This window comes from Carlito syrichta, unplaced genomic scaffold (assembly GCF_000164805.1).
Source record: "Carlito syrichta isolate Samal-C Ts95f unplaced genomic scaffold, Tarsius_syrichta-2.0.1 Scaffold305164, whole genome shotgun sequence".
Taxonomy (NCBI): domain Eukaryota; kingdom Metazoa; phylum Chordata; class Mammalia; order Primates; family Tarsiidae; genus Carlito; species Carlito syrichta.
The window spans coordinates 376586-404346 of NW_007249260.1; the positions used below are offsets into that span (position 1 = coordinate 376586).

The 27761-nt window shown below is 40.8% G+C and overlaps 1 protein-coding gene across 2 annotated transcripts; it reads left to right on the forward strand.

Annotated features, from left to right (window-relative positions):
* The first annotated feature begins 442 nt into the window (after positions 1 to 442).
* LOC103263579 (zinc finger protein 670-like) lies at positions 443 to 21764 on the forward strand. Of its 2 annotated transcripts, none has more exons than XM_008061247.2 (4): positions 443 to 558; positions 19937 to 20063; positions 20267 to 20327; positions 20734 to 21764. In XM_008061247.2, the coding sequence occupies exons 1-4, from the start codon at positions 556 to 558 to the stop codon at positions 21710 to 21712; spliced, it is 1170 nt and encodes a 389-aa protein (XP_008059438.1). In that variant the 5' UTR covers positions 443 to 555; the 3' UTR covers positions 21713 to 21764. The 2 variants fall into 2 exon arrangements, with proteins under 2 accessions (XP_008059438.1, XP_021569699.1); XM_021714024.1 differs by having other exon boundaries at positions 20737 to 21764.
* The last annotated feature ends 5997 nt before the right edge of the window (positions 21765 to 27761 follow it).

The window sequence follows — 27761 nt, forward strand, 5'->3', positions numbered from 1 at the left end:
TTGCACATTATTACTAAAAGGATTGCCTTCCTTTTTAAAACTCAAGCTGCCTGGTCAGAAGCTAGGAGGTTATAAAATCTAAAACTTTAAAATAATTGTCATTATATTGCTTTTCATTTTAAATATTATATATATAAGTGGATATAAACTTATATACAAGGTTAAATGCAAATAACCCCCAAGCGGTTCCAGGTCTCAGCACAGGGAAGAAGCCCTATTGGAAAGAAATCTGTCATTCTGACCTCTTTCAGTCCCTTGTCTGATCGCTTTTCCTGTCACTCAGACATTAGGAAGGCGGAGCCCGAGGTTCCATCCAATCAGGAACGCTGAGGTGGTACTTGTATGACCAGGCGCACAACCGGAAAAGAGGGGGCGGCTTCCGGGATCTGGCGGGGCCTTTGTCTTTGGCCTTGCTGGTCAGCCTGGTCGGTTACTTGTTTTGCGTGCTCTCTTTCACTCTGGGAGGCCCAGTTATCTCTTCCCTGGCATCTGTCGCCCTGTGACCTGCAGGTTCTGGAGACCCTAAGGAGGGCCCGGGACACCCGGAAGCGGGAAATGGTGAGTGCGGAGCAGGCGACCCGAGGAGGGAGGGTTAGCGAAAATGGCCTGGCGGGACCCAGGCCTCTCCGGCAGCCCCGGGGTCTGAACCCGCTTCTTCGCTGGCAGCTCGACCCTCTGTCCCTTCCGACTTCGGGTGTGGCTGGGCCGGCAGCCGGGACCCCAGCGTCCTGTCTTGTCCCTGCGCGACTCCTCCCTCCCAAAATCCTCTGAACCCGCAGCCCCTTGTCCCTCAGATTTGTGCCGGACGACGGAAGGGTCCCGGGAGGGATCCCACTCGTGTGCGGGGACTGTAGAAGAGTCCCGGGGAGGATCCCCGCTCGTGTGCGGGGACAGCAGGAGCGTCCCTTGGAGGATGCCACTTGTGTGCGGGGAAGGCGGGAGGGTCCCGGGGAGGATCCCGCTCGTGTGCGGGGTTCGTTCATGGGAAGAGCTGTGGTCCGTGGGTCCCCAGTCCCTCCTTTTGTCCTTTAAAAATTAAACTGAGGCACTAGTAAAATGTTAAAGAGTTTATTTAATTAGGCAAACGGAGATTTCTGGATCTTAAAGCCCCCAGCCCTGGATTGTGGTTTGGAGTCCACGGAAGGGACTTGAAGGAAAGGTTTTTAAAAGGCGCAGGAAGAAGCAAAACACATTCAGTAATTGGTGACAGTTATGTAGTCGCCTTATCTGGTCTATCCAGATGGAAATTTCCTGGTTATGTAACCAAAGATTAATTGGTCCTTTGTGGTTGGTAAAGGCTACGTTTTATTAACCTTTATTAATTTACAAGAAATGTATGAGTTCGTTTGGGTTTTCTTAGGTCGGAATCAAGGTGTTACTACTGCTTCTTCGGTCTAATGTCTTCTATTTAGTTATTTTAAAGAAATATTTATTTATTTTGGATATGGGATCTCCAACTCCTGGGCTCAAGCACTCCCAACTGTGCTCCCCCCTCAGCCTCCCGAGTACCTGTGTTTAATCATTTTAACACTCACTCCACAGGGGGACTGGTTTTCCTTGCATTTTCCTCATGTATGGCAAGCAAAGTCTGTAATCCAAAGCCCTGTTCCCCCAGCCTAAGTTCTAGAGCTTGAAGTAAAATCCTAAATTTCCATTTCCTTCTCCATGTTCTCAACACCAGCTTCTCCTCTACAGTTGAAAGCATTATTAACATTTGTTCTTTATTGTACATTTCAAACAGACACAGTATTTTAATTGTTTTATCTTTTTTCTTCACGGAGCAGTAAGTGGTTCCTAACGGTTTATTTTCTGTTTCTGAACATTGCACTTGAGAGGAAAGCAGAGAATTATCCCCTGGCACTCCACCGTAAGAAATCTCTGTGTCTTTCCTCCTTGTATCTTCCTTAGGCACACCCCTTACCAGAATGTCTTTGGGTTGAGGTTCCCTTTTGCAAACTTCACAGGGTGTTGTGTCCTCGGCCACACTCCTGTCTTCCTAGTCCTGAGTTTCACAATTGTCTGGGGATGACCCAAGATGCCCACAGTGGCCTTGTCTCTTGGAGTGTCTAGTGAATATCAGCCCTGGGTCATCTCTTACCATAGGACAGCCTGAGGTATGGAGTGGAGCCTGTCAGGAGAGCAGCTGGATACTCTGGGGCTAAAGGGAGTCTCCTAGTATACCCATCATCTGAAAAACAAATCATTGACGTATTAAGATTTTCTTCCCTCAGCCCCTGTTTTCATTCCCTGGAGATGCCTTCATGGTCATCTGGTTTTGTGCTGGTATTGAGAAGAAAAGACAGAAATGATTCCTTCTTTCTGGATTTTCTGAGACTTGTGAATGGAGAAAAACTATTTCAAAAGGACAAGGAAGACCCACCCCAGTGAGGTGGCACAGGAATCTGCAAAGCAAAATGCACTTCAGGCATACAGTGTTCACAGAACAGTGTCTCCTGGGAGTGTGATTATTGAGCATTTCATTGAGCAGGAATGGGGAGGATGACTAATGTGATAGGATTGCCTGACTTGACACTTGAGTCAGACGTGTCAGTGTTCATCCCTATGTTTTCCTGAGTTTGTCATCCAGAAAGGATTTGTTTACTTATTTTAGCTTAGATTTTTATTAAATGTAAAATATATTTTATCCATAGAACTTGAAAGATAAAATATTTCCAAAGAGACAAGGGGTGGATTTCAAAACAAACGGATATCTAGCAATATATTCCATTTGTAAGAAATTATTATTAATATTTTTCTTCCCCAGAGTGGTGTAGTAAGTTTCTTAGTTCTATTCTTCTAGGAGGATTGATCCAGGACTTAGCTTTGGGAATGCTCCCAGGGCAAAAAAGTAGGAAAAAAATATATATATTTCTTCCATTATTGTTGGAAAAAATGAATTCACTTCTACCAAAAGTATGGTAGATAAATTGGTGAATGACACAGATTCGCTGTAGAGGAATTCTTTTCTTGCAGGGTGGAGATTTTTGACCATAGATAATGTTGTTCTGAATACTGTTATCTGAACATTGTAGTTTAATGCTAAATTTTATGAGATAGGGCTTGGCAATTCCTGTAAATTTTCACATATGATTGTTTACTAAATGATTTCTTGTTTGTTTGTTTGTTTGTTGGCAGATTCACAACAACATTTTTATCTAAATAATGTGAGAAAGGTAAGGGCCCATTAAGGCAATGGGGAAAAACAGTACTTGTAAATAGCAGGGGGCATCCTGCCAGTTTTGAGACAACAGAATTAACTCAGAACTTTGGTCAGTCAGGTTAAAAGTCAAGCCAAGGAGGGCACAGCTGATGGTACATGCAGGTCTCTTTTATGCTTTACAGTGGAGCATCTCAAATACAGTGACTGGGCTTGTCTGCCCCATGCTCATTAACACAGGTTGAGTTGAACTTGAAGAGACTAAGCCTCTTCCTCGTGGAGCAATGTCCCTTCATAGAGACCATATGTGGATGAAGTCTGGCTCCTTTTTTGCAGAGATCCATGTTTGGAGTGAGAAATGGGATGGTGGCTCCTATCAAGCCCTTCTTGGCAGGTGTGAGGGTGCCTCAGTGGCTGCATTCTTTCCAGTGCACAGCTGCACTGACCAGAAGTCTCTAAACAAGTATTTCATTAACAATGCTAGATACTCTAAAGTCAAAAGAAACACCCCAGCTGGGTGAATTTCTGGTGTTTTTAGTGAAAGGGAGACTAGAGATCTCCCTACAAACGTGTGATGCTGTTCCCTGTTGCACCATCTGTGCTTAGCCAGGTGGGTCTCAGGTGCTCTTTGAGGATGGGGGACCACGAGTATATCCAGTTATAGCAGGAACACTGCCGTTGCCCATCGCGCCATCTGTATGTTGCGTAGGTGGGCACCAAGTGCTATGCTGGTAGGTGGGCACACGAGGGCCTCCCATCAAAGGCGTAGTGATATGCACATCAGATGTATTACCTGAACTTTGTCCAGGTGAGCCCCAGTTGCTGTGCTGGAACTGCGAAACAGACATTGTGTAGTGATGAAAAGCAGGAGCACAGGGGCCTTCAACCGTGGGTTTGGTGCCATCTCCTCCCATGGTACCACCTGTTTTCTTGGCAGATGGGTTCCCAGTGCCATGAATGCAAGTGGTACTGAAAGCATATACAAACGCAGAGATGTTGCTGGTGTCTCCTGCTGCAGCAGTCATACTATGGTCATTCAGGCCCCAGACTACTGCACCTAATGGAGGAACAGTAGTACTGGGTGTTGCCCTCAGTCCTGCTCCAAGATCGAGTGCCTTTGATGTGGAACTGGGGCCTGGGGCAGACAGGCCAACCCCAGTGCTCCCACCATCTGTAGGGGCTCCAGATCCCATTATCGCCAGTGGACCTGTAGTGTTGGCAACCGGTGAGGTACTTTCCCCAGAGCCAGGCATCCTGGTGGCAACTCTAAAGCAAGAAGTCTTGGCCTTGCCAATGTGGAAATCGCGTGAGTTGTTACCAAAGGCTGACTGGGTAAATCCTGAATATAATGTCAAAGCTGCAAAACCTGATTGCATCATCTACAGCCCACCAGTGGCTGGGCTGTAGATGTTGGGACTTTAGCTCCCACTGGGGTTGCTGGGTTTCTCAAAATGGAAGAGCTGTTAGACTGCTGCTGCCTATCAGGGGCTCAAAATGTAGGCTTAGAGGGAGCGCCTGGATTAAAAAGATGGTTAGAAGCTGCAGTTGGTCCCCTGACTTATTTTGCAAGCACACTGGTGGAGATTTGGGCTCAGGCTCTGTTGCCACGGGGTAGCTGGGCTGCAGACATTAAGCCTTTAGCTTTTGCTGGTTTCCTCAGAACGAAGGCTCTGCTAGTCTGTCGCTGCCCATCAAGGGTTCCAAATGTGGGCTGAGAGGGATCTCTTGGATTAAATGAATGGCTAGAAGTTACAGTTGGTCCCCCTACTGACTGCATAGGCCAACTGGTAGAGACTTGGGCTGAGGGTATACTGCCACTGGGTAGCGTGTTCCCAGAATAAGGAAGCCTCATATAAAATGGAATGTTGTTTTTCCTGAACACAGGGGAAGATCGGAAGATAAGAGCCTGTGAAGGAGGAGTGGTATCCATAGCACTGGGGCTAAAGGCAGGCTTGGATGCTGCAGACACACTGCTCATGAACGTGGAAACCACAGGAGAAGCCATGGTGGGACAGCGCATAAAAACAGAGACATCGCAGAGAGAATGTCTCTGCTGATGTTTATCAAGGGTCCCAAATTTGTGCATAGGAGTGGTATTTTGGCCAAACAGATGGCTTAAACTTTGGGTGGGACTGCGGAAAATAAATGTGGATGGGTGGATATAGGCAGGTGTGCTTGCATTGTGCAGGATTTGGGGAAATGGGGAAGAGCTTATCTTGGCATTTGGGGAAGATGTGAAAGTAACAGCTTTACAAGGGGGAGTAGTGTCCATGTCAGTGACCCCAGGGTCTAAAGTAGACTTCAAGGTCAAGCGGCTAAATGCGTTGGCTGACATGGTAGAAATGATTGCTGTGGAATTGATTTGTTTGCCAGGGTTAATAGGGGTCCTGGTGGAATGGACTGGAAGAGGAGTGGGAAAGGAAAGAGAAGGGGCATCTAAACACATAGGTGATACAGACTCCACTCTGCAGAAGGGAGGCTTGACCGAGAAGGGAGCAGGGCTAGGAGGTGAAGAGATAGCCATAAGAGACCCAGCATCCACATGGGCCAAGTCAGATGTGGTAGGAAGAACTGAAAGAACTGCAAAGAAGTATAAGTGGCAGGTAGGGAGGAAGAAGGGGCAGGCTGATTGGCACTGCAGTTTGCTATGGCCTCTCTTGTGTCCTCCAAAGTGTCCCTCTTGTAGACTAACATTCGTCTGTTCCTTTTACTCCCGATGCTCTTCTCCAAGGTCCCTAGGTCTTCCTTCATAGCTATAAGGGAAACTGAGGAGGTGGGGGCAGTTCACCTCTATCTCACATCAGTTGTGGGGAGAAAAAAGGGGCAGCCTGGCCGGCATTGTAGTTTGCCGTGGCCTCTGTCAGTTTATCCTCCAAAGCTCCTCTCTTATCTCCCAAGACTTTTCTGTTCCCTCTACATGCAGTACTCTTCTCCAAAGTGCCTAGGTCTTCCTCCATTGCTACGTAGGGAAGCTGACATGGGGGCAGCTCACGTCTCTCCCGCACCAGTTGCAGTGGAGGTGTCAGCAGCAGTGGCAGTGGCAATAGCAGTGGAATCGACATTTTCCTTTTGTACGGCCTATGATCGGCATCTGTGAGTGGAGTAGAGCTCCTTGACGGGGCGTATCTGCAGGCGTTTTGCCCCACATTTCTTTGTCCAACATCAGCATGCCCGGAGAGTTGAGTGGATCGCCTTCATCCAGCACATCCTTGGCCCACTCCTCCGGCAACAGGGATCACTCTGAGGTTGAGTCTGTGAGCATTCTTGGCTCTGGATCAGGTTTCCCCAAAGGCAGGTCACCACCAGCAGGGCTGTGCGAGATGGAGACGATAAAGTCTTTGGAGGAGGAGTCCGGTCAGAGACACCCGGGTCTCCTCCCTCCGGTTGTCTTTGGAGTATTTAAGATGGTGTGTTCCTTCCAGGGACGTTAGAAGGCAGCGGAAGGAAGCGGGCTTCCCTGAGCCTCCAGGAGCTTAGGCAAGTCTGACCCCTTAGAGTTGTTGGGAGGGGCCTTTCTCTTCCCATCCTGCCCTTTGGCCTCCACAAGATCTTCTTCCTTCACGAGTCCATTCTCCTTCGGGAGACAGGATGCTAAGGGCTTCACAGCCCCGACCTGCTTCGGTGGTGGTGACTGCAGGAGGGTGCACTTGCGGCCGGGAGAAGGGATCCTCGAGTGTCCGAAAGTCACGGTGTTCCAAGCGAACAGCACGTGCTTCTTTGGGGGCTGCTCCCAGAACACAGGCCAGAGGCGCCCGTGTCCTGTGGGAGTGGACCCACATCCCAGGGGCGATGTAAAAGCCGGCTGGTGGTAGTGTACGGCCCCTGCGCCCATTGAACAGTCCACGGTAGACACGGGTGGTGCAGGGAGCCCTGGCGTGGCGGCAGGGTGGCGTCAGCGGTGTGGTCCAGGCCCGACGGGTCAGAATCGCCAGTGAAGCAGCTGGCTCACAGCGGCCCAGCAGAGGCAGGCAGTGGGCGCAGGGACAGAATTTACTGAGTAAGTTGCCCATTTGGAGCAAGTTGTGTGCGACACGGTACCGTGAAGAGGGTCAAATGCGGACAGCTCTCCTGAGGTACGGACTCCTCCGGCGTCTGGGCACACACTGGACAACCCCATGTCTGTGACGTCTAATAAACAGCATGATTAATGTTTGGAACAGATAGATACTTTTACTTTCTCTGTTGAAGTATAAAATAGAAATACCTTATAATTTCCTTCTGTCCTATAAACATAAATACACGTTTGAATCATTTTTCTGGACTCTTCAAATACTAAGTATTTTTTTCTCTTAAAACTAAGTGAATAGCCTTTACTGGGAAGCAGAAACTTCAGACTGTAATTCCCAGGTGGTTGGAGGTGTGTACTTTTTTGTTTCTGTTTTTAGACTGACCATTTTTACATCTATAATTATAATTATGAGACTTACTGGACTGTCATTTTGGGGGGAGTGTAATGTATCCCAGTCATAGAGTAATGTTCTCATAACATAAATTAGGAAGTGTTCACTCCTATTTTCTAGAAGATATTGAAGAGAATATGTGTTTGACAGAATTCATCAGTGCAACCATCTGGGTCTACCCTTCCTTTTTGGTCAGTTATTATTTTATTGATCCAATTTCTTTAATATATATAGACCTATTCATGTTTTTTATCTCTCTTTGTGTAAATTTTTGGAAATTGTTTCTTCAAAGATTTGGTCCATTTCATCTAAGTGATCAAATTAGTGGTCATGGAAAAGTTCATAATAATCGTTCTTTCTTTTTACATCCAGAGGACTAGCAGTGATGCCCCTTCTTTCATATGTCTGGTTAGTAATTTTTGTGTTTTTTTTTAAAGTCTGGCTATAGACTTATCCATTTTATTGATTTTTATGAAGAACCAGCTTGTGCTATTGATTTTCTCTATTAATTTCTTGTTTGCAGCTTCACTGATGTCTTCTGTAACTGTTATTTCTCTATGCTTGATCTAGGTTTACCCTCCTTTCTTTTCTTGAGTTTGTTAAAGTGAAAGCTTAGGATGTTGATTTTAGATCTTTTTTTTTCCCCCCTGGTGCATGCTTTCAATGCTATAAATTTCCCAAAGCACTGCTTGGGCTGCATTCCACAAATATGTATAAGCTGTACTTTAATTCCCTTTGAAATAATTTCTTTTGAGACTTCTCTTTGACCTGTGTGTTATTTTGGAACTTTGAAGGTAAATCTCCAACATTTGGGTGTTTTCTTTTCTTTTTTTTTTGAGTTGGAGTCTCACTCGGTCGCCCAGACTGGAGTGCAGTGGGGGCTCCCGGCCACCGCAGCCTCGCTTGCTGGGCTCTGGTGATCCTTCCGCCTCAGGCTTCCAAGTAGCTGGAATTACAGGCATGCGCTACCACGCCCAGGCTGATTTTTTGATTTATTGTAGAGATGAGGTCTTGCTGCACAGGCGGGTCTCGAACCCGCGGGCTCAGGCAATCCACTCACCTCAGCCTCCCAAAGGCGCGGGATTACAGGCTGAGTCACCGAGCCTGGCTTGGGTGTTTTCAAAGTAGGTTTCAGTTACTGACTTCCAATTTAAGTCCCATTTGTTGTTTGTATGTTTACTAGTTTAAAAAAAAAAATTTGCTGAGTTCTGTTTTATATCACAGAAATAACTTATCTTGGTGAATATACCATATATTCTTGAGAAAAATGTGTGCTTAGCAGTTGTTAGTTGAATTATTCTATAAATATCAATTAAATGTACTTGATTGATATTGCTACTGATGTAAATTTTACTGAGTTTCTGCCTACTTGATCTGTCAGTTACTGATAGAGGTGTGTTGATACCTCCCAGTATAATTGTGGATTTCTCTGTTTTTCCTTGTAGTTTTGAAAGTTATTGCCTCATGCTTTATATGTATATATATATATGTGATAATTTTTTTTTGTTTTTTGTTTTTTTTTTGAGTTGGGGCCTTACTCTGTCACCCAGGCTGGAGTGCAGTGGCATGAATATGACAATCATGGCTCATGGCAACCTCAGCCCTTTGGACTCAGGTGATCCTGCCACCACAGCATCCTGGGTAGCTGGAACTACAGGCATACACCACCACACCTGGCTAATTTATTTATATTTTGTAGAGATGAGATTTCACTATGTTGCATAGGCTGGTTGCATAGGCTGGTCTCAAACTCCTGGATTCCAGGAATATGTCCACCTTGGCCTCTTAAAGTGCTGGAATTAGAGGTGTGAGCCACATGTCCAGTCCCTACCTCATATTATTTGACCTTCTGTTTTAGGCACATACCTATTAAGAACTTAAGACAGTTGATTTAAAGTTGTTGTCTATTAAGTCTATTATCTTGAGTTCTCATACAGTTTAGCTAAAGTAATTTTTTTTCTTTGATGAGCCACATTTTCCTGTTTGTATTCTTTTGTAATTTTTTGATGTAGGAAAAAAGTTGGTATTTAAATATTACAACTCTAGAAATCAGTTTCTCCCCCTTGCTCTCTGTTTGTCACTGTTGTTAAAGGCTGCAGTTTTTCATAGTTTAGAAAATACTTTGCCAAAGTATTTTTGAAGAGACACTATTACTTTTTTATGTAGTCATTGAAGTTATTGTTCCTTTAGATTTTATACAGCCAATGATTTAGCAGAAATTTTCTTTTTTCCTTTATTTTATTTTATTTTTTTTGAGTTGGCGTCTCACTCCATCACCCAGGCTGGAGTGCAGTGACACACTCACGGCCACCCCAGCATCCACCTGCTGGGCTCTGGTGATCCTTCCATCCCAGCCTTCCAAGTAACTGGAACTACAGGTGTGTGCTACCACACCCAGCTAATTTTTTGATTTATTGTAGAGACGAAATCTCACCATGTTGTCCAGGCTGGTCTCAAACCCCTAGTGCTCAGGCAGTCCTCTCACCTCAGCCTCCCAAAGTGCTGGAATTACAGGCTCGAGCCACCGCGCCCGAACTTTTTAAAGTTTTAAAACAAAAGTTATTACAAAAAGAAGAGAGGAAAGAAAGGGAAACATGCCAGAACTGGCATGGGCAAGAGAAACCAACAAAAAGAAAAAGAAGAAACAAACAAAACCTCTCACCTCTTCCAGTTTTTATATATGGCTCTGTGATGGGGCATTCCTTTAATTTGTAGTCAGACTGTTTAAAATTCCGCTTTAGCCTTCATTTCCTACTGAACTAGCTTGAAGGCCAACCAGTGCTGAAAGTGAAGGTATGCTAAGTCTTTTCTGTGAATGTGTATGTGGGGGCGGGAGGGAGGTGTGGAGTAGGTGGGTGTGTATTTCTGGACATGCACACAGCTTTCTCAGTTCCCCAGTATGCCTGCTGCTTGTAAATACTGTCTCAGATTTTTACTGTAGGTTTTGTGAACCATAATCTACTGTTCCAGCCAGCTGCAGGCTTTTTGTGTACTTAACAACATTCTCAAACAATTCCTGCCAATTTTCCACAGTGATTATTTTTGTCTTAGAACAGAGAAGAGAGCATTGTTTCAGACCTTTGGGTAGCTCCCAAACAGATTGCATCATAAAAATGTAATAGTTTACAAATTCCATATACTCTTCTCCCTGTGGGACTAGTGACTGAGGTCTCACATTAGGAAACTTGGGATTCTGTTTTCAATACTGGCATCAACTTGGGAAGAAGTTGGGACAAGGAAAAGTAAAAACTTTAAAAGGCTCTTCTAAAGTTTTTTATTGTTCTTGATTCTGTATTCACGTTTGCTGGTTTTCCAGATTTTGACAAAGTTGTTCCTGACAGTTCTGCTTGTTTTTCATGTGTCTGTGAAGGAAAGAATGTTTGGACTGGCTCACACTACCATGTTGCTGCCATCATTCTTCCTGAGCTGTCTTGTATTTCATTGATCTAAATTACTTTCTTTGTGTCATAACAACATTAAATCTTACTGTTGCTTTGAAGTAAGTTTTGAAATTGTAAAATGTAAGTCCTCCTGCTTTTCTCTTTTGCAAGGTTGTAATATTCAGGGTCCCTTGTAATTCTATATGAATTTCAGCATTAGCTTTTCAATTTTTACAAGGTAGTCATCTGAAATTCTGATAGGAATTATATTAAACCTGTAGATTGCTTCAAGGAGTATTACCACCTTAATAATGTTAGGGGCCAGGCACGGTGGCTAATACCCATAATCTCAGCACTTTGGGAGGCCATGGTGAGAGAATTGCCTGAGCCCACGGATTCGAGACCAGCCTAGGCAACTTGGTGAGACCTCATCTCTACAATAAATCAAAAAATTAGCTGGGTGTGATGGTGCATGCCTGTAGTTTCAGCTACTTGGAAAGCTGGGGCTGAAAGATTACTTGAGCCCAGTAGGTTGAGACTGCAGTGACTGTGAGTGTGCCACTGCACTCCAGCCTGGGCGACAGAGTGAGACTCCAACTAAAATAATAATAATAATACTGTTAAGCCTACTAATCCATGAACATGGTATGATCTACCATTTATTTAGATCTTTAATTTCAGCAAGGTTTGTAGTTTTCAGTGTGTTTTGTTAAATTTATTCCTACATATTTATTGTTTGGGTGCTATTGTAAATTGATTTTTTTCCTCCATTTTCACATATTTCAAGTGTATAGAAATATAGTTTATTTTTATGTATTTATTTTTGTATCTTCAACCCTGGTGAACACATCCTCATTTTGATTGCTGCTACGTCTTGAAAATTATGAGCAATGCTGCTATGAATATCCTTATACAGGTTTTTATGTGGACCTACATTTTCAACTCATTTGGGTAAACTAGCCTTTTGGAATTGATTTGAGGTTAAGGCGATGTCCTGCTACCACATGGGATGTGGCTCTCTGAAAATCAAGTAGATTTGGGCTTATGATGACATTTGTATAAAATCAGTAAGTGTATGTGTGTTTGAGCCCAGTGATTTGTCAGGTATTTCTTATTTATTTATTTATTTATTTATTTATTTTTAATAAGGACATGGTCTCGCTATATTACATAGGCTGGTCTTGAACACGAAATCCTGGGCTCAAGTAATCCTGCCTCGCCTTCCCTAAGTGCTTGGATTACAGGCTTTTATCAAGTATTAATCTCTTTTTTTTAAAATACATTTAAAAATTTTATTTTTATTTTAGATGGATTTATTTGAGTCTTATAGAAATAAGCATAATTACTGCAATCTTATAGAGAATCATTGGAGAAATTAAGCTAAAATAAGTTATCTACATGTTGATTATATTTTTAAAATTTTCTTTTTTTCTCTTTTAGAGATGTGGGGTACAATTCAGGTTCAGTATACAAATCTTCATTATGAAGGTACCCTTGTTGATGTGTGCCCCACCCCCGCAGAATCCCACTACGGCCAATATGCGCCCCCCCCCCAATTTCTCACTCCTGACAATCCTTATCTTATAGTATTATAATTGTTCAGGGTCCACTTATGAGTGAGAACATGTGATATTCAGTTCTTTGTTTCTGTGCTAGATCACTCAGTATGATAGACTCTGAGTCCATCCAAGTTGCCGCAAAGTTCATAATTTTGTTCTTCTTTATGGCTGCATAAGATTCCATAGTGTATATGTGCCACATTTTCTTTTAACCCAGTCCTCTTTCAGTGGGCAGCATGATTGGTTCCATGTTTTTACTATTGTAAACAATGCTACAATCAACATGCATGTGCAGGTATCTTTTTCATAGAGTTATTTGCATTCCTCTGGGTATATTACCAGTGGGGGGATTGCAAGGTTATATGGAAGGTCGATTTTTAGACCTTTTAGGAATCACTAAACTGTTTTCCACAGAAGCTGTACTAGTTTACACTCCCACCAACAGTGTGGAAGTATTCCTTTTCCCCTGCATCCTCTCCAGCATCTGCTGTTTTTTGGGTTATTGAAGATGGCCATCCTGACTGGAGCTAGGTGGTATCTCAGTGTGGTTTTAATTTGCATTTCTGTGATGACTAGTGAGACTGAGCATTTTTTCATGTATCTGTTGGCTGCTTGTGTGTCTTCTTTTGAGAAGTGTCTATTCATGTCTTTTGCCCACTTTGTAATGGGGTGTTTTTTTTTTCTTTTCAACATGTTTGAGTTCCTTGTGATCTTAGATGTTAGGCCTTTGTCAGATACACAGTAAATAATTAATCTCTTTCTATGTAACCTCCTAGTAAGTACTACAGTGAATAAAAGTGACTAAATATGTATGTCTGCTTGAAGCTGACATTCTAGGAAACAGGCAAGGAAGGGTGGTAGAGAAATCAAAGACCTGAGCTTGGTGTGCCTCTCTGAGAATCTATTGGTATCTTTGGGCCATTATCTCTGAGGGTTAGTGAGCTTGTATGTCTGTATCTGGGTGTCCCCACCTGTATATGCAGTGACAAAGTCTGATTTTGTATCATGTCTGTGGCCTCTGTGTGTGCGCTTTAAAATCTGTAATACTTCTACTTCATTTTCTTGCCTAATTTCCTTGTCAGCACCTCCCTTCCTGTGTTGGGTAGAAATGGCAAGAGCAGACACTTGTTTGTCCGTCTTTTAATGTCACGTGCTTTTAGCTGTGGGGTTTTCATAGATGCCTTGTAGTATACTGAGAAAGACCTATTCCTAGCTTGTTGAGTGTTTTCACCTTGAAGGGACATTAAAATTTGTCACATGCTTTTAGTTTATATATGTTCTGAATATTATTAATACATTTCTAGATAAGTGATTTGCAGATGTTTTCTATAATATGTGTTATCTTTTCACTATTTATGATGTCTCCAAAGGGCCAGCGTTTTTAGTTTACTTGAAGTCAGATGTCTTTTTTTTTCTCTTGTTGATCAAGCTTGTGGTTTTATATGCAAAAGCCATCATAAAACCCAGTGTTGTGAAACATTTGCCCTATATTTTCTTCTAAGATTTGTTTAGTTTTATCTCTTACTTTTAGATCTTTGATCCATTTTTATATTTAATGTAAGGCAAGGGTCAACTACATATTTCTATATTTGAATATTGAGTTTTCACAACACCCTTTTTCCCCCTGAGTGATCCTGGCACCTTGTTGAAAATCATGTTATATATGTAAGGGTATCTTTCTGGATTTTTTTTTCTGTTTAATTGGTATGTGTGTCTCTTCTTCATGCCAGTACCACACTACTTTGATTACTATAACTTTGAGTAAGTTTTGAAATCAGGGAGATTAAGGCTTTCAACTTTGTTCTTTTTCAGATATTTTGGTTATTTGGAATTCCTTGAGAGGTCATATGAATTTAGTATGGTACTATTTCTGTTAAAAAAAAAATAGTCATAGAGATTTTGATAAGGATTTAATTAAATTTGTAGATCACTTTTGGTAATTTTGAGATGTTGACGATATTAAGCCTTCTACCACATAAACAGACGATGTCTTTCTATTTGTACCTTCTCTAATTTTTCAAAGCAACATTTTGTAGTTTTTAGTATACAAATCTTTTGTCTTCTTGGTTAACTCCTGAGCATTTTATTTTTTTCAATGCTGTTGCTAATGGTTTTGTATTCTTAATTTTCTTTTCAGATTAGTGTATATAAAGGCAACTGATTATCTTATGTTGTTTGTATCCTATGGCTTTTCTTTTTTTTTTTTTCTATGTTTGCATCTCTTACTTCTTTTCTGACGTTGCATGCCTACCTGCCTGCCTTTCTTCCTTTTTTTCCATGTAATTGCTGTGACTAGTATTTACAGTACTATGTTGAATGGAAGTGGAGAAAGCAGATATCTTGCCTTGTTCCTGATCTTAGTGAAAACTTTTTTATATTTCACCATTGTGATCAGGTTCTTATGGACTTTTATTATATTATCTTTATTATATGAATAATAAAGTTTTTGTCTAGTCCTGGTTTGTTGTGTGTACTTGTCATGAATGAGTCTTGTATTTTATCAGATGCTTTTTTGGTATAAATTGTGGTGGTTGTGGTATTTAGTCATATTTTTAATGTTGGGGATTGTATTAATTGATTTTTGTGTATTGAGCCATCCTTGCATGTTGGTGGTAAATCTCACTTGGTCATGGTGCATAGTCTTTCTTATATGGTTTACTAATATTTATTTGAGGATTTTTCTTCCAGCATTTATAAAGGACATTTGTCTGCAGTTTATTTTTCTGGTTGTCTTTGTTCTAGGTATCAGTTGATTTTGACATCATAGGATGAATTTAGAAGTGCCCCTTCCTTTTCAGTATTTTTTTTTTTTGAGTTGGAGTCTCATTCAGTCGCCCAGACTGGAGTGCAGTGGCCACTCCCAGCCACCGCAGCCTCGCCTGCTGGGCTCCGGTGATCCTTCCGCCTCAGCCTTCCGAGTAGCCGGAATTGCAGGCATGTGCTACCACGCCCAGCTGATTTTTTGATTTATTGTAGAGATGAGGCCTCACTGCCCAGGCAGGTCTCGAACCCGCAGGGTCAGGCAATCCACTCACCTCAGCCTCCCAAAGACGTGGGATTACAGGCTGAGCCACTGAGCCCAGCTTCTTTTCAGTATTTTTAACAAGTTTGAGGAGTAGTACTAATTATTTAAATGTGTGGTAGGTTTCAGTAGTGTAACTGTTTGGTCTTGGGTTTTTATTCTTTAGTGGGGGAGGGAGGGTGATTTCTTCCTCAGTCTTTTACAACTGTAGGTCTGTTTATATTTTCTATTACTTGATGAGTCATTCTCTGTGTGTTGTGTGTTTCTCCTTTTTTTTGGAGTCAAAGTCTCACTCTGTTGTCCAGACTGGAGTGCAGTGGCATGCTTATGGGCACCACAACCTCATCCTGCTGGGACCCCAGCAATCCTGCCTCAGCTTTCCAAGTAGCTGGAACTACAGGTGCACGCCACCACATCTGGCTAATGTTTTGATTTATTGTGGACACGAGGCCTCAATGTGTTGCTTAGGCTGGTCTTGAACACCTGAGCTCAGGCAATCCTCTTGCCTTCGCCTCCCAAAATGCTGGGATTACAGGAATGAGCCACCATGCCCAGCTTGTTGTGTGCTACTAGAGATGTTCACCTCATCAATGTTATCCAGTTTGTTATCATACTCTTTTAATAAGGTCAGAAGCATATACTTTTTTGCATTGGTTCTGCTGTTATTTTGTGTGTTCTCTGCTATTCACGTGATAGTAAGATGTGGGGTGGGTGGAAGCAATTTGACCTGTGCTTTAGCCTCATTTTTAGGAAGCCTGTGTTTCCCTATGACTTTCATAAGTTCTTCTCAGTCCTTAATCCTCTTTAGTTGAGTGAGGAAGGTAAAATGAGAATGGAATTAGGTATTTCCCTTAACACAGAAGGTTTAGCTCTGGTAAAATTTCAGTTAGGCTTTTGAGAAATTGTTTCTTTTGAAGACAACAATGGTAAGAGCATAATTATTTGGGCACACTTGAAAATGGCTATGTTTCCCTTCCACTTACTGGAAGCCAGAAGCAATTTTTCTGTGATCTTCACTGAGAGATGCTGAAAGTAAAACTTGGAAATTTGTGGGGACCCATATAATTGAACACTCTCACACTTCAGCAACTTGCCTGTGGGAAGTTAAGGTTTTCTTATACCTGTACTGCTTCTCACAGAAATTTCTTATAACTTTCTAAGTGATGATTCCCTGGATATACCTTTCTGTTTCTTCAATGTGGAGTGGTGGTTTGTCCTGTGAACTTAACTCTCAGATGTATCTGAGAAATGTTGATTTCAGTGTGTTTGCTTTTTACTTTTGTGGATGTAAATGGTGCCTTCCATGTTCTTAATTGCCAAATAGAAATCAGAAGTATGTCTCCCCCATTTTTGGTGGTTGATTGCTGTCATTTTTCATCATAAATTCCCTTTCTATCATTTGTGGCTTCAAATGAGTATGGTGAGAAAAAACCTGGGTACTCCCTCTTTTGATACTGGCAGCAGACCCTTGCTCATGGAAGTGAATTCTCACCCTAGTTTTCTACCTACCCTCGGTAGAAAACCCAGACCAGGCTCCTTTTCTTGCTCACTCAGGCCATGTCAGACCACCTAGAGAGGCCTCCCTACAATACTTACAAATGCCATTGACAGAATAATTTCCAACCTTTTCAAAACATATTTCTGAAGGTGACCATAGCAGCCCTTTGAGCAGTTGTTGTGGACAGTTCCCATTACCCTGTGATCTGTCTTCCCTTGCTCTGATGTGCTAGCATGCTCTGCTTCCTGTTATCTGACATGCACTTTGACCTGCTGCTGCTGAGGAGCTAGTCCTTTGAGCCATGCTGCTCTCTTTCCTCTCTTTCGGCCAAATATGTAAATTAAAACTCACCACATTACAGGAGAGAGAAAGCTATGAATTATGTTATTTTCAACTTTAATTACTTTTTAAAGAATTTTAATGATGAAGTATAGTCACCAAAAAAATGAAATGAATAAAATATTTACTGTAAGTTTTAGTAACAATAGTTGAAACAGCTTTGGAACTACCAAGATTTGCAACTGAACCTAGGGCAGTCATTGAGTTTGCTGATGGTCTCCTCAGTCTTGCCTCTTGGTTCTGATTCTTTAGCTATCTTTTGTATGTTTACCATCTGTTACTCAGTTCCCAATGCTCTTTTAATTTTGCCTCTTTTTAATCTGTAAATGAGTATTTATGGAACTAAATGAAAAAGTTTGTTGATTTCCTTGCCTCAGTATATTTCACACATACTAGTGCTTGGAGCATCCAATTCAGTCATCCATTCTAGTGGTTATGGCATTTGGGCTTTCTTAAGTTTATTTTTTGCTCTTGGAAAAATAACACTGTTATTTTTTGTCAAGCCTCAAAGTGCAGATATGCTGATTTTTCTGGACATTTATGAAAAATTACTGTGCTGTAAATTGTGGTAAAGTTCAAATTACAAGAAGTAGAATGGGTTGTATCAATTAACTCCTTCATTCATGCATAACTTTGTTTTCTGTGGCTATCAGCACATGGAATTCTCTAATTGACTAACTTTTTTTCTTTTAATCAATGTCAAATGGCATCTCCCTGACATTTTATTTGACTATTTTCTCATAACCAGACATGGACTTTTTTTTTCATATGTGGTCTTTCATCTTTTAAAAATATGTGTTGCTTATTTCCCTGTTTTTAAATCATGTTCATTTCACGTGTACCTTTCACACTAATACTTTTATGTTGAATGTATTACAGATTTTTGTTTGCTGTTTTTTGTCTTTTAATATTCTTAATTTTAGTATATTTGAATGTGTCAATTCCTTTATTGCTAAACTTTTTATTGTACAAACAATGTGTGTGTTTTTCTGTCAAAAAATATATTTATCTGAAAGTATCCTTTTATCTTTCACACTTGAAAGTAAATAAATTGATTATTGTTTACGGAATAGCTAGGAATGCAACACATTTTTGAAAATTAGGTACCAATTTGCTCCACCCCATTTTTAAGTGCTTTAAAAAAAAAATGTTTTCCAGTATTTTAGAATGCCTGCTTCATTAACTAACTTTACATATAAATTTCAGCGCAAAATATAAATATATTCTCTCTCTAATATATTTGCCTCTTTATTCATACTGTGCTGTCCTGAATATTATAGTTTGAAAATTCTGGATATATCTTCAGCAAGCCATCACTCTGTTGTTCAGTAGACTTTTACAGTTGTTAGACATTTGTTTTGTTTTGTTTTTTGAGTTGGAGTCTCACTCTGTTGCCCAGACTGGAGTGCAGTGGCCGCTCCCAGCCACCGTAGCCTCAACCTGCTGGGCTCTGGCAATCCTTGTGCCTCAGCCTTCCAAGTAGCCGGAACTATAGGCACGTGCTACCACTCCTGGCTAGTTTTTGATTTATTGAAGAAACGAGGTCTCACCAAGTTGCCAGGGTGGGTCTCAAACCCACAGGCTCAGGCAATCCACTCGCCTCAGCCTCCCAAAGTGCTGGGATTACAAGCTGAGCCACCGAGCCTGGCTGACATTGTTATTTGTATTAGGTTTAGAAAAGTACTTTTTGTTGAGTACTAAAATAATTTATGGAATTATCTAAGGATATTATTTGGAAGAGGTGACATCTTGATGACATTACATTTTTTCTAAGAACATGGGTCATCTTTTCATTATTTTCCTTCTACTTTGATATTACCCAGTAGAAGTTTTAAATTTGCTTTGTTTGGATCATCCAATATTGAACTCTTGGTCTTATTTAAAACTTGATTTAATTTTGTCTGGAGTAAATCACTTTTGCGTTTCCAAATATTCTCTCCTGGTGTAATCACATGGATAGCTTCAATTCCTCAGATAATTGTGATGACATGTGTAGAATATTATCTACCACTGCTGTAACAATGGAATGAAATAAGATTTTTGGAAGGAAAACTGGCATTTTAGCATGTAATATATTGTTTGCATAAAGTTGTTTAAGTATTGTGAGCTGCTTTTATCACTTTAGGGTAATGGAATTCCTTGAAAAATCTAAGTTCCCTGATATCAGCAAAGATCAAACTTTGTGAGCAGACATTTCTAAGGATTAATAGTCTTAGATCTGTTAATACTAACTCTTATGTACAAAAAATAGTAGGATTTCGTTATAAGAGGCTCTAGAGATATAATCTACACAGAGAAATTAGGAGTGACTTAATTTCTTACAGCATGTGTTACTCCCTGTACTCACCAGTGAGAAAGGTATTCCTACTCTGCTGTTGACTTTCCATATTGTTTGAGTTTTAGCATGAGAATTGGTGAGTGGGAGAGGAAATAAGTGCAAAGAGTAAAAGTTCTGACAACCAAATCCTGAAAGAAATGTTTGAAGTCCACAGAGCAATGCTACAATCTTATGAATTGAGTACAAATTCCCAGTACTGTCAGTCTCACCCATCCTCTTCTCCACATACGTGGGATATTCTAGGACTCTGTGACTTTTGAGGATGTGGCTGTGACCTTCACTGAGGAGGAGTGGACTTTGCTGGATCCTTTTCAAAAGAATCTCTACAGAGATGTGATGCAGGAGACTTTCAGAAACCTGGCTTCTATAGGTAAAAATAACATTTTTTTTCACTCAGTGAATTAGAAAACAAATGATTCATGGTCAACAATGCTGTTCCATGATTTGGGCTGTGGAGAAAGAATACCTTGGTGAATAAATCAGGCATGGTTGTAGTATACAATGAACCTTGATTCTTGTAATTTTTCTACAATATCCAATAATTCATAATAATTTCATGGGTGTATATTTTAGGAAACAAACAGGAAGACCAGATTATTGAAGATCATTTCAAACATGCTGGGAGAAACCTAAGGTAATTTGCACTAAAAAGAGTAAACAGAGTCCCTTGAAGTAATCTTAACATGTCATAACTTTTTGAAAATAAGCAAATAAAGCAAGCACCACTGGAAATTTATGTTTAGAAATTTTTCACCAAAAAGCTATACTTTAATGTAACAGATATTTGGTGTTGCCAAAATATTTTACTTGGAAATACTTCTACCGGAACTACATATTTGAATATCATTGTTATGATAATAGCAATGGGGGACCTGTGTCTTAGAGTAATCATTTTGTTTATCTCAAACAATTTAGATATGGCAGAAGACTTGTACTTTTTCTTTTCTGTTACTGGTAGCAATGTTAAGTCTAAGATATATTAATAAATTGAAAATTACTAACAAACCAACCATTCATAATGTGTTTGTCATTTTTTACAGAAGTCATGTGGTAGAGAGATTGTGTGAAAGTAAAGAAGGTAGTCAGTATGGAGAAACCTTCAACCAGAATCCAAATCTTAATCTGGATAAGAATATCTCTACTCAAGTAAAACCGTGTGAATGCAATGTGTGTGGAAAAGTCTTCATATGTCATTCAGCCCTTCATAGACACATCCTGTCTCACCCTGAACATAAACTATTTGAGTGTGAAGAATGTCCAGAGAAGCTGTATGAATGTAAGCGATGTGGGAAAGCTTTCATCTCTTTCACAAGTGTTGAAAGACACATGGTAACACACACTGCCAATGAACCTTATCTATCTGCAGTATATGGGAAAGCCTTTAATTTTCCCCATTTATTTCAAATGTTTCGGAGCGCTCACATTGAAGAGAAACCATATAAATGTAAACACTGTGGGAAAACCTTCAATTATTCCAGTTACCTTCGTGAACATGAAAGAACTCATACTGGAGAGAAACCCTATGCATGTAAGGAATGTGGAAAATCATTCACTTTTCCCAGTTCCCTTCGACAACATGAAAGAACTCATACTGGAGAGAAACCCTGTGAATGTAAGGAATGTGGGAAATTATTTACTTCTTCTAGTGCCCTTAGAAGCCACGAAAGAACTCATACTGCAGAAAAACCCTATGAATGTACAAAATGTAGCAAAGTCTTCAGATATTCCAAAGTTCTTCGAGTACATGAAAGGACTCACAGTGGAGAAAAGCCCTATGAGTGTAAGCAATGTGGGAAAGCCTTCAAATATTCCAGTAACCTTTGTGAACATGAAAGAACTCATACTGGAGAGAAACCCTATGGATGTAAGGAATGTAATAAATCATTTACTACTTCTAGTGCTCTTCGAAGTCATGAAAGAACACATACTGGAGAGAAACCCTATGAATGTAAGAAATGTGGTAAAGCCTTCAGTTTTTCCAGTTCCCTTAGAAAACATGAGAAATCTTACATGTGGTGAAAAACGTCATGAATGTAAGAAATGTGGTGGCTGGGCTTGGTGGCTCAGCCTGTAATCCCGCACCTTGGGAGGCCAAGGTGAGTGAATTGCCTGAGCCCGCGGGTTCGAGACCCGCCTGGGCAACTTGGCGAGACCTCATCTCTACAATAAATCAAAAAATTAGCCGGGCGTGGTATCGCGCGCCTGTAGTTCCGGCTACTTGGGAGGCTGAGGCGAAAGGATCGCCAGAGCCTAGCAGGTTGAGGCTGCGGTGGCCGGGAGCAGCCACTGCACTCCAGTCTGGGCAACAGAGTGAGACTCCGACTCAAAAAAAAAGAAATGTGGTAAAACCCTTAGATGTTCTAGTTCCATTAGATCACATTAAAAAAAAAAAAAACTTTCACCGCTGGGCTCGGTGGCTCAGCCTGTAATCCCACGCCTTTGGGAGGCTGAGATGAGTGGATTGCCTGAGCCCGCGGGTTCGAGACCCACCTGGGCAGTGAGACCTCATCTCTACAATAAAAAAAAAATCAGCCGGGCGTGGTAGCGCATGCCTGTAATTCCGGCTACTTGGAAGGCTGAGGCGGAAGGATCGCCGGAGCCCAACAAGGCGAGGCTGCGGTGGCCAGGAGCGGCCACTGCACTCCAGTCTGGGTGACAGAGTGACAGAGTGAGACTCCAACTCAAAAAAAAAAAATTCTTAAAAAAAAAAAACTTCCTTTAGAGAGAAACCTTACAAATATAACAAATATAGGAATACATGCAATTTTTCCAGTTTACTTTGTACACTTAGAAGAACTCATTGTGGCAAAAAAAAGAAAAAACCAAAAAACCTCATGAATGTGAAAAACAACATGTAGGATTCTATTTTCCAGTTGCTTTGAAATACATGAATGGATTCACAATGGGGAAAAAAACTCTGTAATTGTAAGAAATGTAGTAAAGCTTTCTGTTTGTGTGTTTCTTTAAAATCATGGGAGGATTCAGTATAGAAAAGACATGTGAGTGTAAACAATTGGTAGACCTTTAGTTGTTCTGTTCCATTTGAAGACAACCCTTCATTGCTCAGAAAAACCCTATGAATGTATTATGCGTGTGGGAATGCCTTCATTTCTCTGTTTCTTCAAAGAAATATGACACACACTGAAGGACTTTATATAAGAAAGCACAGTGATGTAAAACCTCAGTAGTTTGGAAAATACAAGAAAGTTTTTTATTTCAATAGCTACTTCAAAAATCATGTGAAAACTGCCAATGGAATTGAATTCTATAAATACAGGTAAATTGGAAAGCCTGATAAAAATTTATTAGAGCTTGCATTCTCAGTAAATGCACTTAATTGAAATGTTATTACAAATATAATTTTTATCAGTGGTTCATCATTAAAGAGAGTCTCTGTACTTTTGATTTTCACTTGTTTTGCAAGGAATCATTGAGGCAAGAATTCTTAGACATTCTTTAAGCCATAGTATATGAGTCTAATAGGTAGTGTTTTGTTTTGTTTTTTTAAGTCACTTTAATAGAAATTTTTCTCTATTCACTTGAATGTGTTAAAGGAGGCCAGCCACGGTGACTTAAGCCTATAATCCCAGCACTTTGGGAGGCCAAGGCCAGAGGATTGCCTGAGCCCAGGGTTTGAGACCAGCCTGGGCAACTTGGTGAGACCTTGTCTCTACACTATGTCAAAAAATTAGCCGGGCATGGTAGCACATGCCTGTAGTTCTGGCTACTTGGAAGGCTGAGGCAGAAGGATTGCCTGAGCCCAACGGATCAACACTGGGATGTCCATGAGCATGCCACTGCGCTCCAGCCTGGTTGACAGAGTAAGACTCTGACTCAAAAAAAAAAAAAATGTTTTAAGGGAGAAGAAAAAAAAAAAGTGTTGACTCTCTAGATGAACTGACTGAAATGTGTTTCTAGAATGTAGGTAATTTTAATTTTTTAAGTTGTCTAATTGTTCTGTGATCAATGGGCCACTGAAAAATAAGTTTTTACTAATTGTTGGGCTTTTTTAACTGGCCTCACATGGCAAGTATTGGTTACACTTCACCCATTTTATATATATATTCTAACTTTTTTATGGGAAAAACGACTCTTTTTTGGTATAAAGATCTTTATTTTTTTTTTGCTAATAAAAAGTTATCAATTTGAAAGTGTGTAAATTTTGTCATATGGTCTCAGTGAATTATTATTTTTTTCTTCTTTTTCATTATTCCTGGCTGTTATTTCATTTTTATTTACTCATTTGTTTGTTTATTTATTATAGAGATGTGAGGTACATGTTTGGATTAACTACATCGGTAAACTGCATTTGAGTGAAGTTTGAGGCTCACACTACCTTGCCCGGATTTCTTTTTTTTCCACTCCCTCTGCTAGTGGACCAGGTACCCTTTGTGTTGTCGTATGCCCCCCCCATCCTCCTCCCTCCCTTCCTTTCTTAGCAGTACCCAGCAACTGCCAGTCCCTCCCCTATGCTAATGTGACTAGGTTGCAGGGCCCACTCACGAGTGAGAACATGCAGTATTCAGTATTCAGTATTTGTTTCTGTGATAGTTTTCTTAGTGTGATGGTCTTCAACTCCATCCAATTTGCTGCAGAGTCCTTGATTTTCTTGTTCTTTATGACTGGGTAATACTCCATCATGTATATTTACATTTTCTTTATCCAGTCCACTTTTAGTGGATGGCAGGGTTGGTTCCATGTTTTTGCTATTGTGAATAGTGAGGCAGTAAACATGTACGTGCAGGCGTCTTTTTTGTAGAGTGACTTATGTCACCAAACTGTAAGCTATGGTATATTCCCAGGGAGAGGGATTGCTGGTTTGTATGGGAAAAATCAATTTTTAGTTCTTTTAGAAATCTGTACACTGTTTTCCATAGAAGTTGAAGTAGTTTGCATTCCCACCAACAATGTAGAAGCATACCCTTTTCTCCATACCTGTGCATCTGTTGTTTTTTGACATTAAATTTGTTTTAATTTAATTATTTATTATATTTCTTTATTTACATATTTGTTTGAGTTGGGTTCTCTGTCACCCAAGCTGGAGTGCAGTGGCACGATATGGCTCACTGCAGCCTTGACCTCCTGGGCTCAGGTGATCTTCCTGCTCAGCCTCCTGAGTAGCTGGGACTACAGGCATGCACTACCTTGCCCGGATTTTTTTTTTTTTCTGTAGAGGTGAGGTCTTGCTATGTTGCCTAGGCTGGCCTCAAACTCCTGGGCTCCAGCACTCTTCTCACCTTGACCTTCCAAGGTGCTGGGGTTACAGGCATGAGCTACTATGCCAGCTTTATTTAACTTTTAAGGACATGGTCTTGGTCTAGCTTGGAGTCTTGGTCTAGGTTGGAGTGCAGTGGTGCAAACCTAGCTCACTGCAGTCTTAAACTCAAGGTTCAAGCCATATTCCTTGTCTGGCCTTCTGAGTAGCTAGGACTACAGGTAGACACCACCATGCCTAGCTAATTTTATTTTTAAGGATGGGATCTCATTATGTTGTCTAGTATGATCTAAAATTCCTGGCCTTTAGTGGTCCTCCCACCTCAGGCTCCCAAAGCATTGAGATTATAGGTGTGACCCCCCCCACACTTGACCCATAGGTCACTTTGAGTTAAACTGATACAGGACAGTATACTCTTGTCTAATTGGAAGGCAAAAGCATTCAGTCTCATCATGTATGATGTTAGTTGCCAGTTTCTCATAAATGTTTGGAAGCAGATTGAGGAAGTTTTATTTTGTTATTTATTGTGTTGGTCAAGGGGTGTTGAGCTTTTTCAAATATTTTTTTCCTGCATTTTGGGGGATAATCCCGTAGTTTTTGACATTTTATTAATACAGTATATTACATTCATTGACTTTCAGATATAAATATATAATTGGTTTGGGGTTGAAATTTCTCTTCATCACAGGTGTACATCTTTTTATATACTGGTTAAACGTCTCTACTTTCTAGTTCAAAATGCTCCAAAAGACCAAAACTTTTTGAGTGTTGGCATTATGATAAAAGGAAATGCTCGTTGGGCATTTTCTAATTTATATTTTTTGGATTAGGGGTGATCAACCACTAAGTTTTCTACAAATATTCCAAATCTAAAAACATCTGAAATCTGAAAAACTTCTGGTCCTAAGTATTTTAAATAAGGGATACTTAACTTTTATTGGTAGATTCAATTTTCCAGTATATTGTTGGTGCTTTTAGCATTTGTTTTCAAAGAAATTTATGTATTCTAATATACTCTATAGTATGACATTATCTAGTACATGTAACATGTCTACATGTGTTTTTGTGTGTAAGCACATACACAGTATGTAGTATATAGTATAGTTTGTACACAAGTATGTATTATGCATAACTAGCTAATATGTAATTAAACATAAGTATTATAGTAGATTGTATATTATTAGTATTATAACTTAATATTTTTGTCTGATTAGTTTGTAGTATAACACATGTCAGTTTCCCACTGTTGCACAGATTCATTCAAACAAATCAGTCACATATTCTCATCACCTTCTTGACACTGCAATGCTTTCCCCCACCACCCTCTGTTCAGTCTATTTTGAAGTACAATTCCTGTGTGGACCTGCGTAACTTATAGTACCCTGCCTCTTGTCTGTGAGTATGTTTAATAACTACCATCAATCATCTGTCCAGTGGTGGATGTGTCATGTGTTTGTCTCTAGGGTGCTAATCTCTCCCTCACCACGGGGTTAATAGGAGGCTATTGAAACTGTTGGCAACACAAACAGAATGGACCAGCCTTGCCTGAGGATATCTGCTCAACCTTAATTGCTTTTGGCTAACTAGTTCCTTGATATATCAAAAGTCACCTTAGTTAGAACCACTGATGATGGGCTTTTGCTTTGGTCTACACCAGTCGTACTCAACGTTCCTAGGACTGGTTTCATGGGAGACAATTTTTCCATAGACTGGGAGGGTGTGTGTGCGAGTCATCAGGCATTTAATTCTCATAAGGAGCATGCATCCTAGATCCCTTGCACGTGTAATTCACAGTAGGGTTCACATTCCTGTGAGAGTCTAATGCTACTGATCTGACAGGTGGCAGAGCTCCACTCACCACCTGCTGTTGGTCTGGTTCCTAACAGGCCACGGACCGATACCAGTTCATGGCCCAGGGGTTGAGAGCCCATGGTCTACACCACGGTTTGTGTCCTTTGTCAGATGTTGCCATCACTTCCCACACTAAAACACTCTCATCCTCTAGACATGAATGTTTACTTGACAAGCCCCAGCATGATGTGTGTTTCCATTTCGTCTGTATTTGGCACGCAGTTTTTAAAGTACCCTCGTATCAAGGCAGCAAAAAAACCAGCATGTCAACCAGGGGGTCCTTTGTCCTGATTACCAAGAGTCAGACTATAGCTCTGTGAACGGTGCATCTGGTCTGGTTACTCTCACTGTATGATTGGAGTAGCCATGTGAATGTTTGTTATTGTATACTCCTGGGACAGACCTGGGGTAGATACCCTCACCTGAGGAGAATTAGGCGTGTTAATTGTCTAACAGGAGTTATTGTCCAAGAGTAGTGGCCTTGTCTGTTTCTTATGTTGCTGCTTTCATATGAACTCTCCTGGTGAGTTGCATATCCATAGGGTCTCAGGGACTAGGCACTGAGGAGTAAAGGAAAGGTGAAGGAACAGTTGGTATTAGCCCCTTTCATGGCATGCCAAGAGGTTACACATTTTTGAATTGCAGAATCTGTAGGTAGCGTGTAGACTTTCCTTAGCACTGCTGCTTATTACCATGCCAAAGGCCTAACCTTGCACTCACAAGGCTAAGTGGCTTTAGTCAAAATGATCTAACTGCATATTCATGTTATCATAAATCTTAGCAAGATTGAGTAGCACTCAATGGAGACTTAGGTAGTCTCCATTGTGGGCTGATGGACTCCTGGACTCTTCCCCTTGAGCATGCAGGTGGTCTGCACTACTGATGGTCAGATGCTGCAACTTTACATCAGTAGATATCCAAAATATCCAGACAGTTTTTATAGGAAATAAGAGAAAATCAGTCATGTGTCATGCTCTGGTCCAGAGCCCTAATAGCAGATGA

Excerpts from the sequence above, each read along its gene's own strand:
- LOC103263579 (XM_008061247.2), top strand. Across the intron at positions 20,064-20,266 it reads CAGAAACCTGGCTTCTATAG|GAAACAAACAGGAAGACCAG; the intron begins GTAAAAATAACA and ends TGTATATTTTAG. Across the intron at positions 20,328-20,733 it reads CATGCTGGGAGAAACCTAAG|AAGTCATGTGGTAGAGAGAT; the intron begins GTAATTTGCACT and ends CATTTTTTACAG.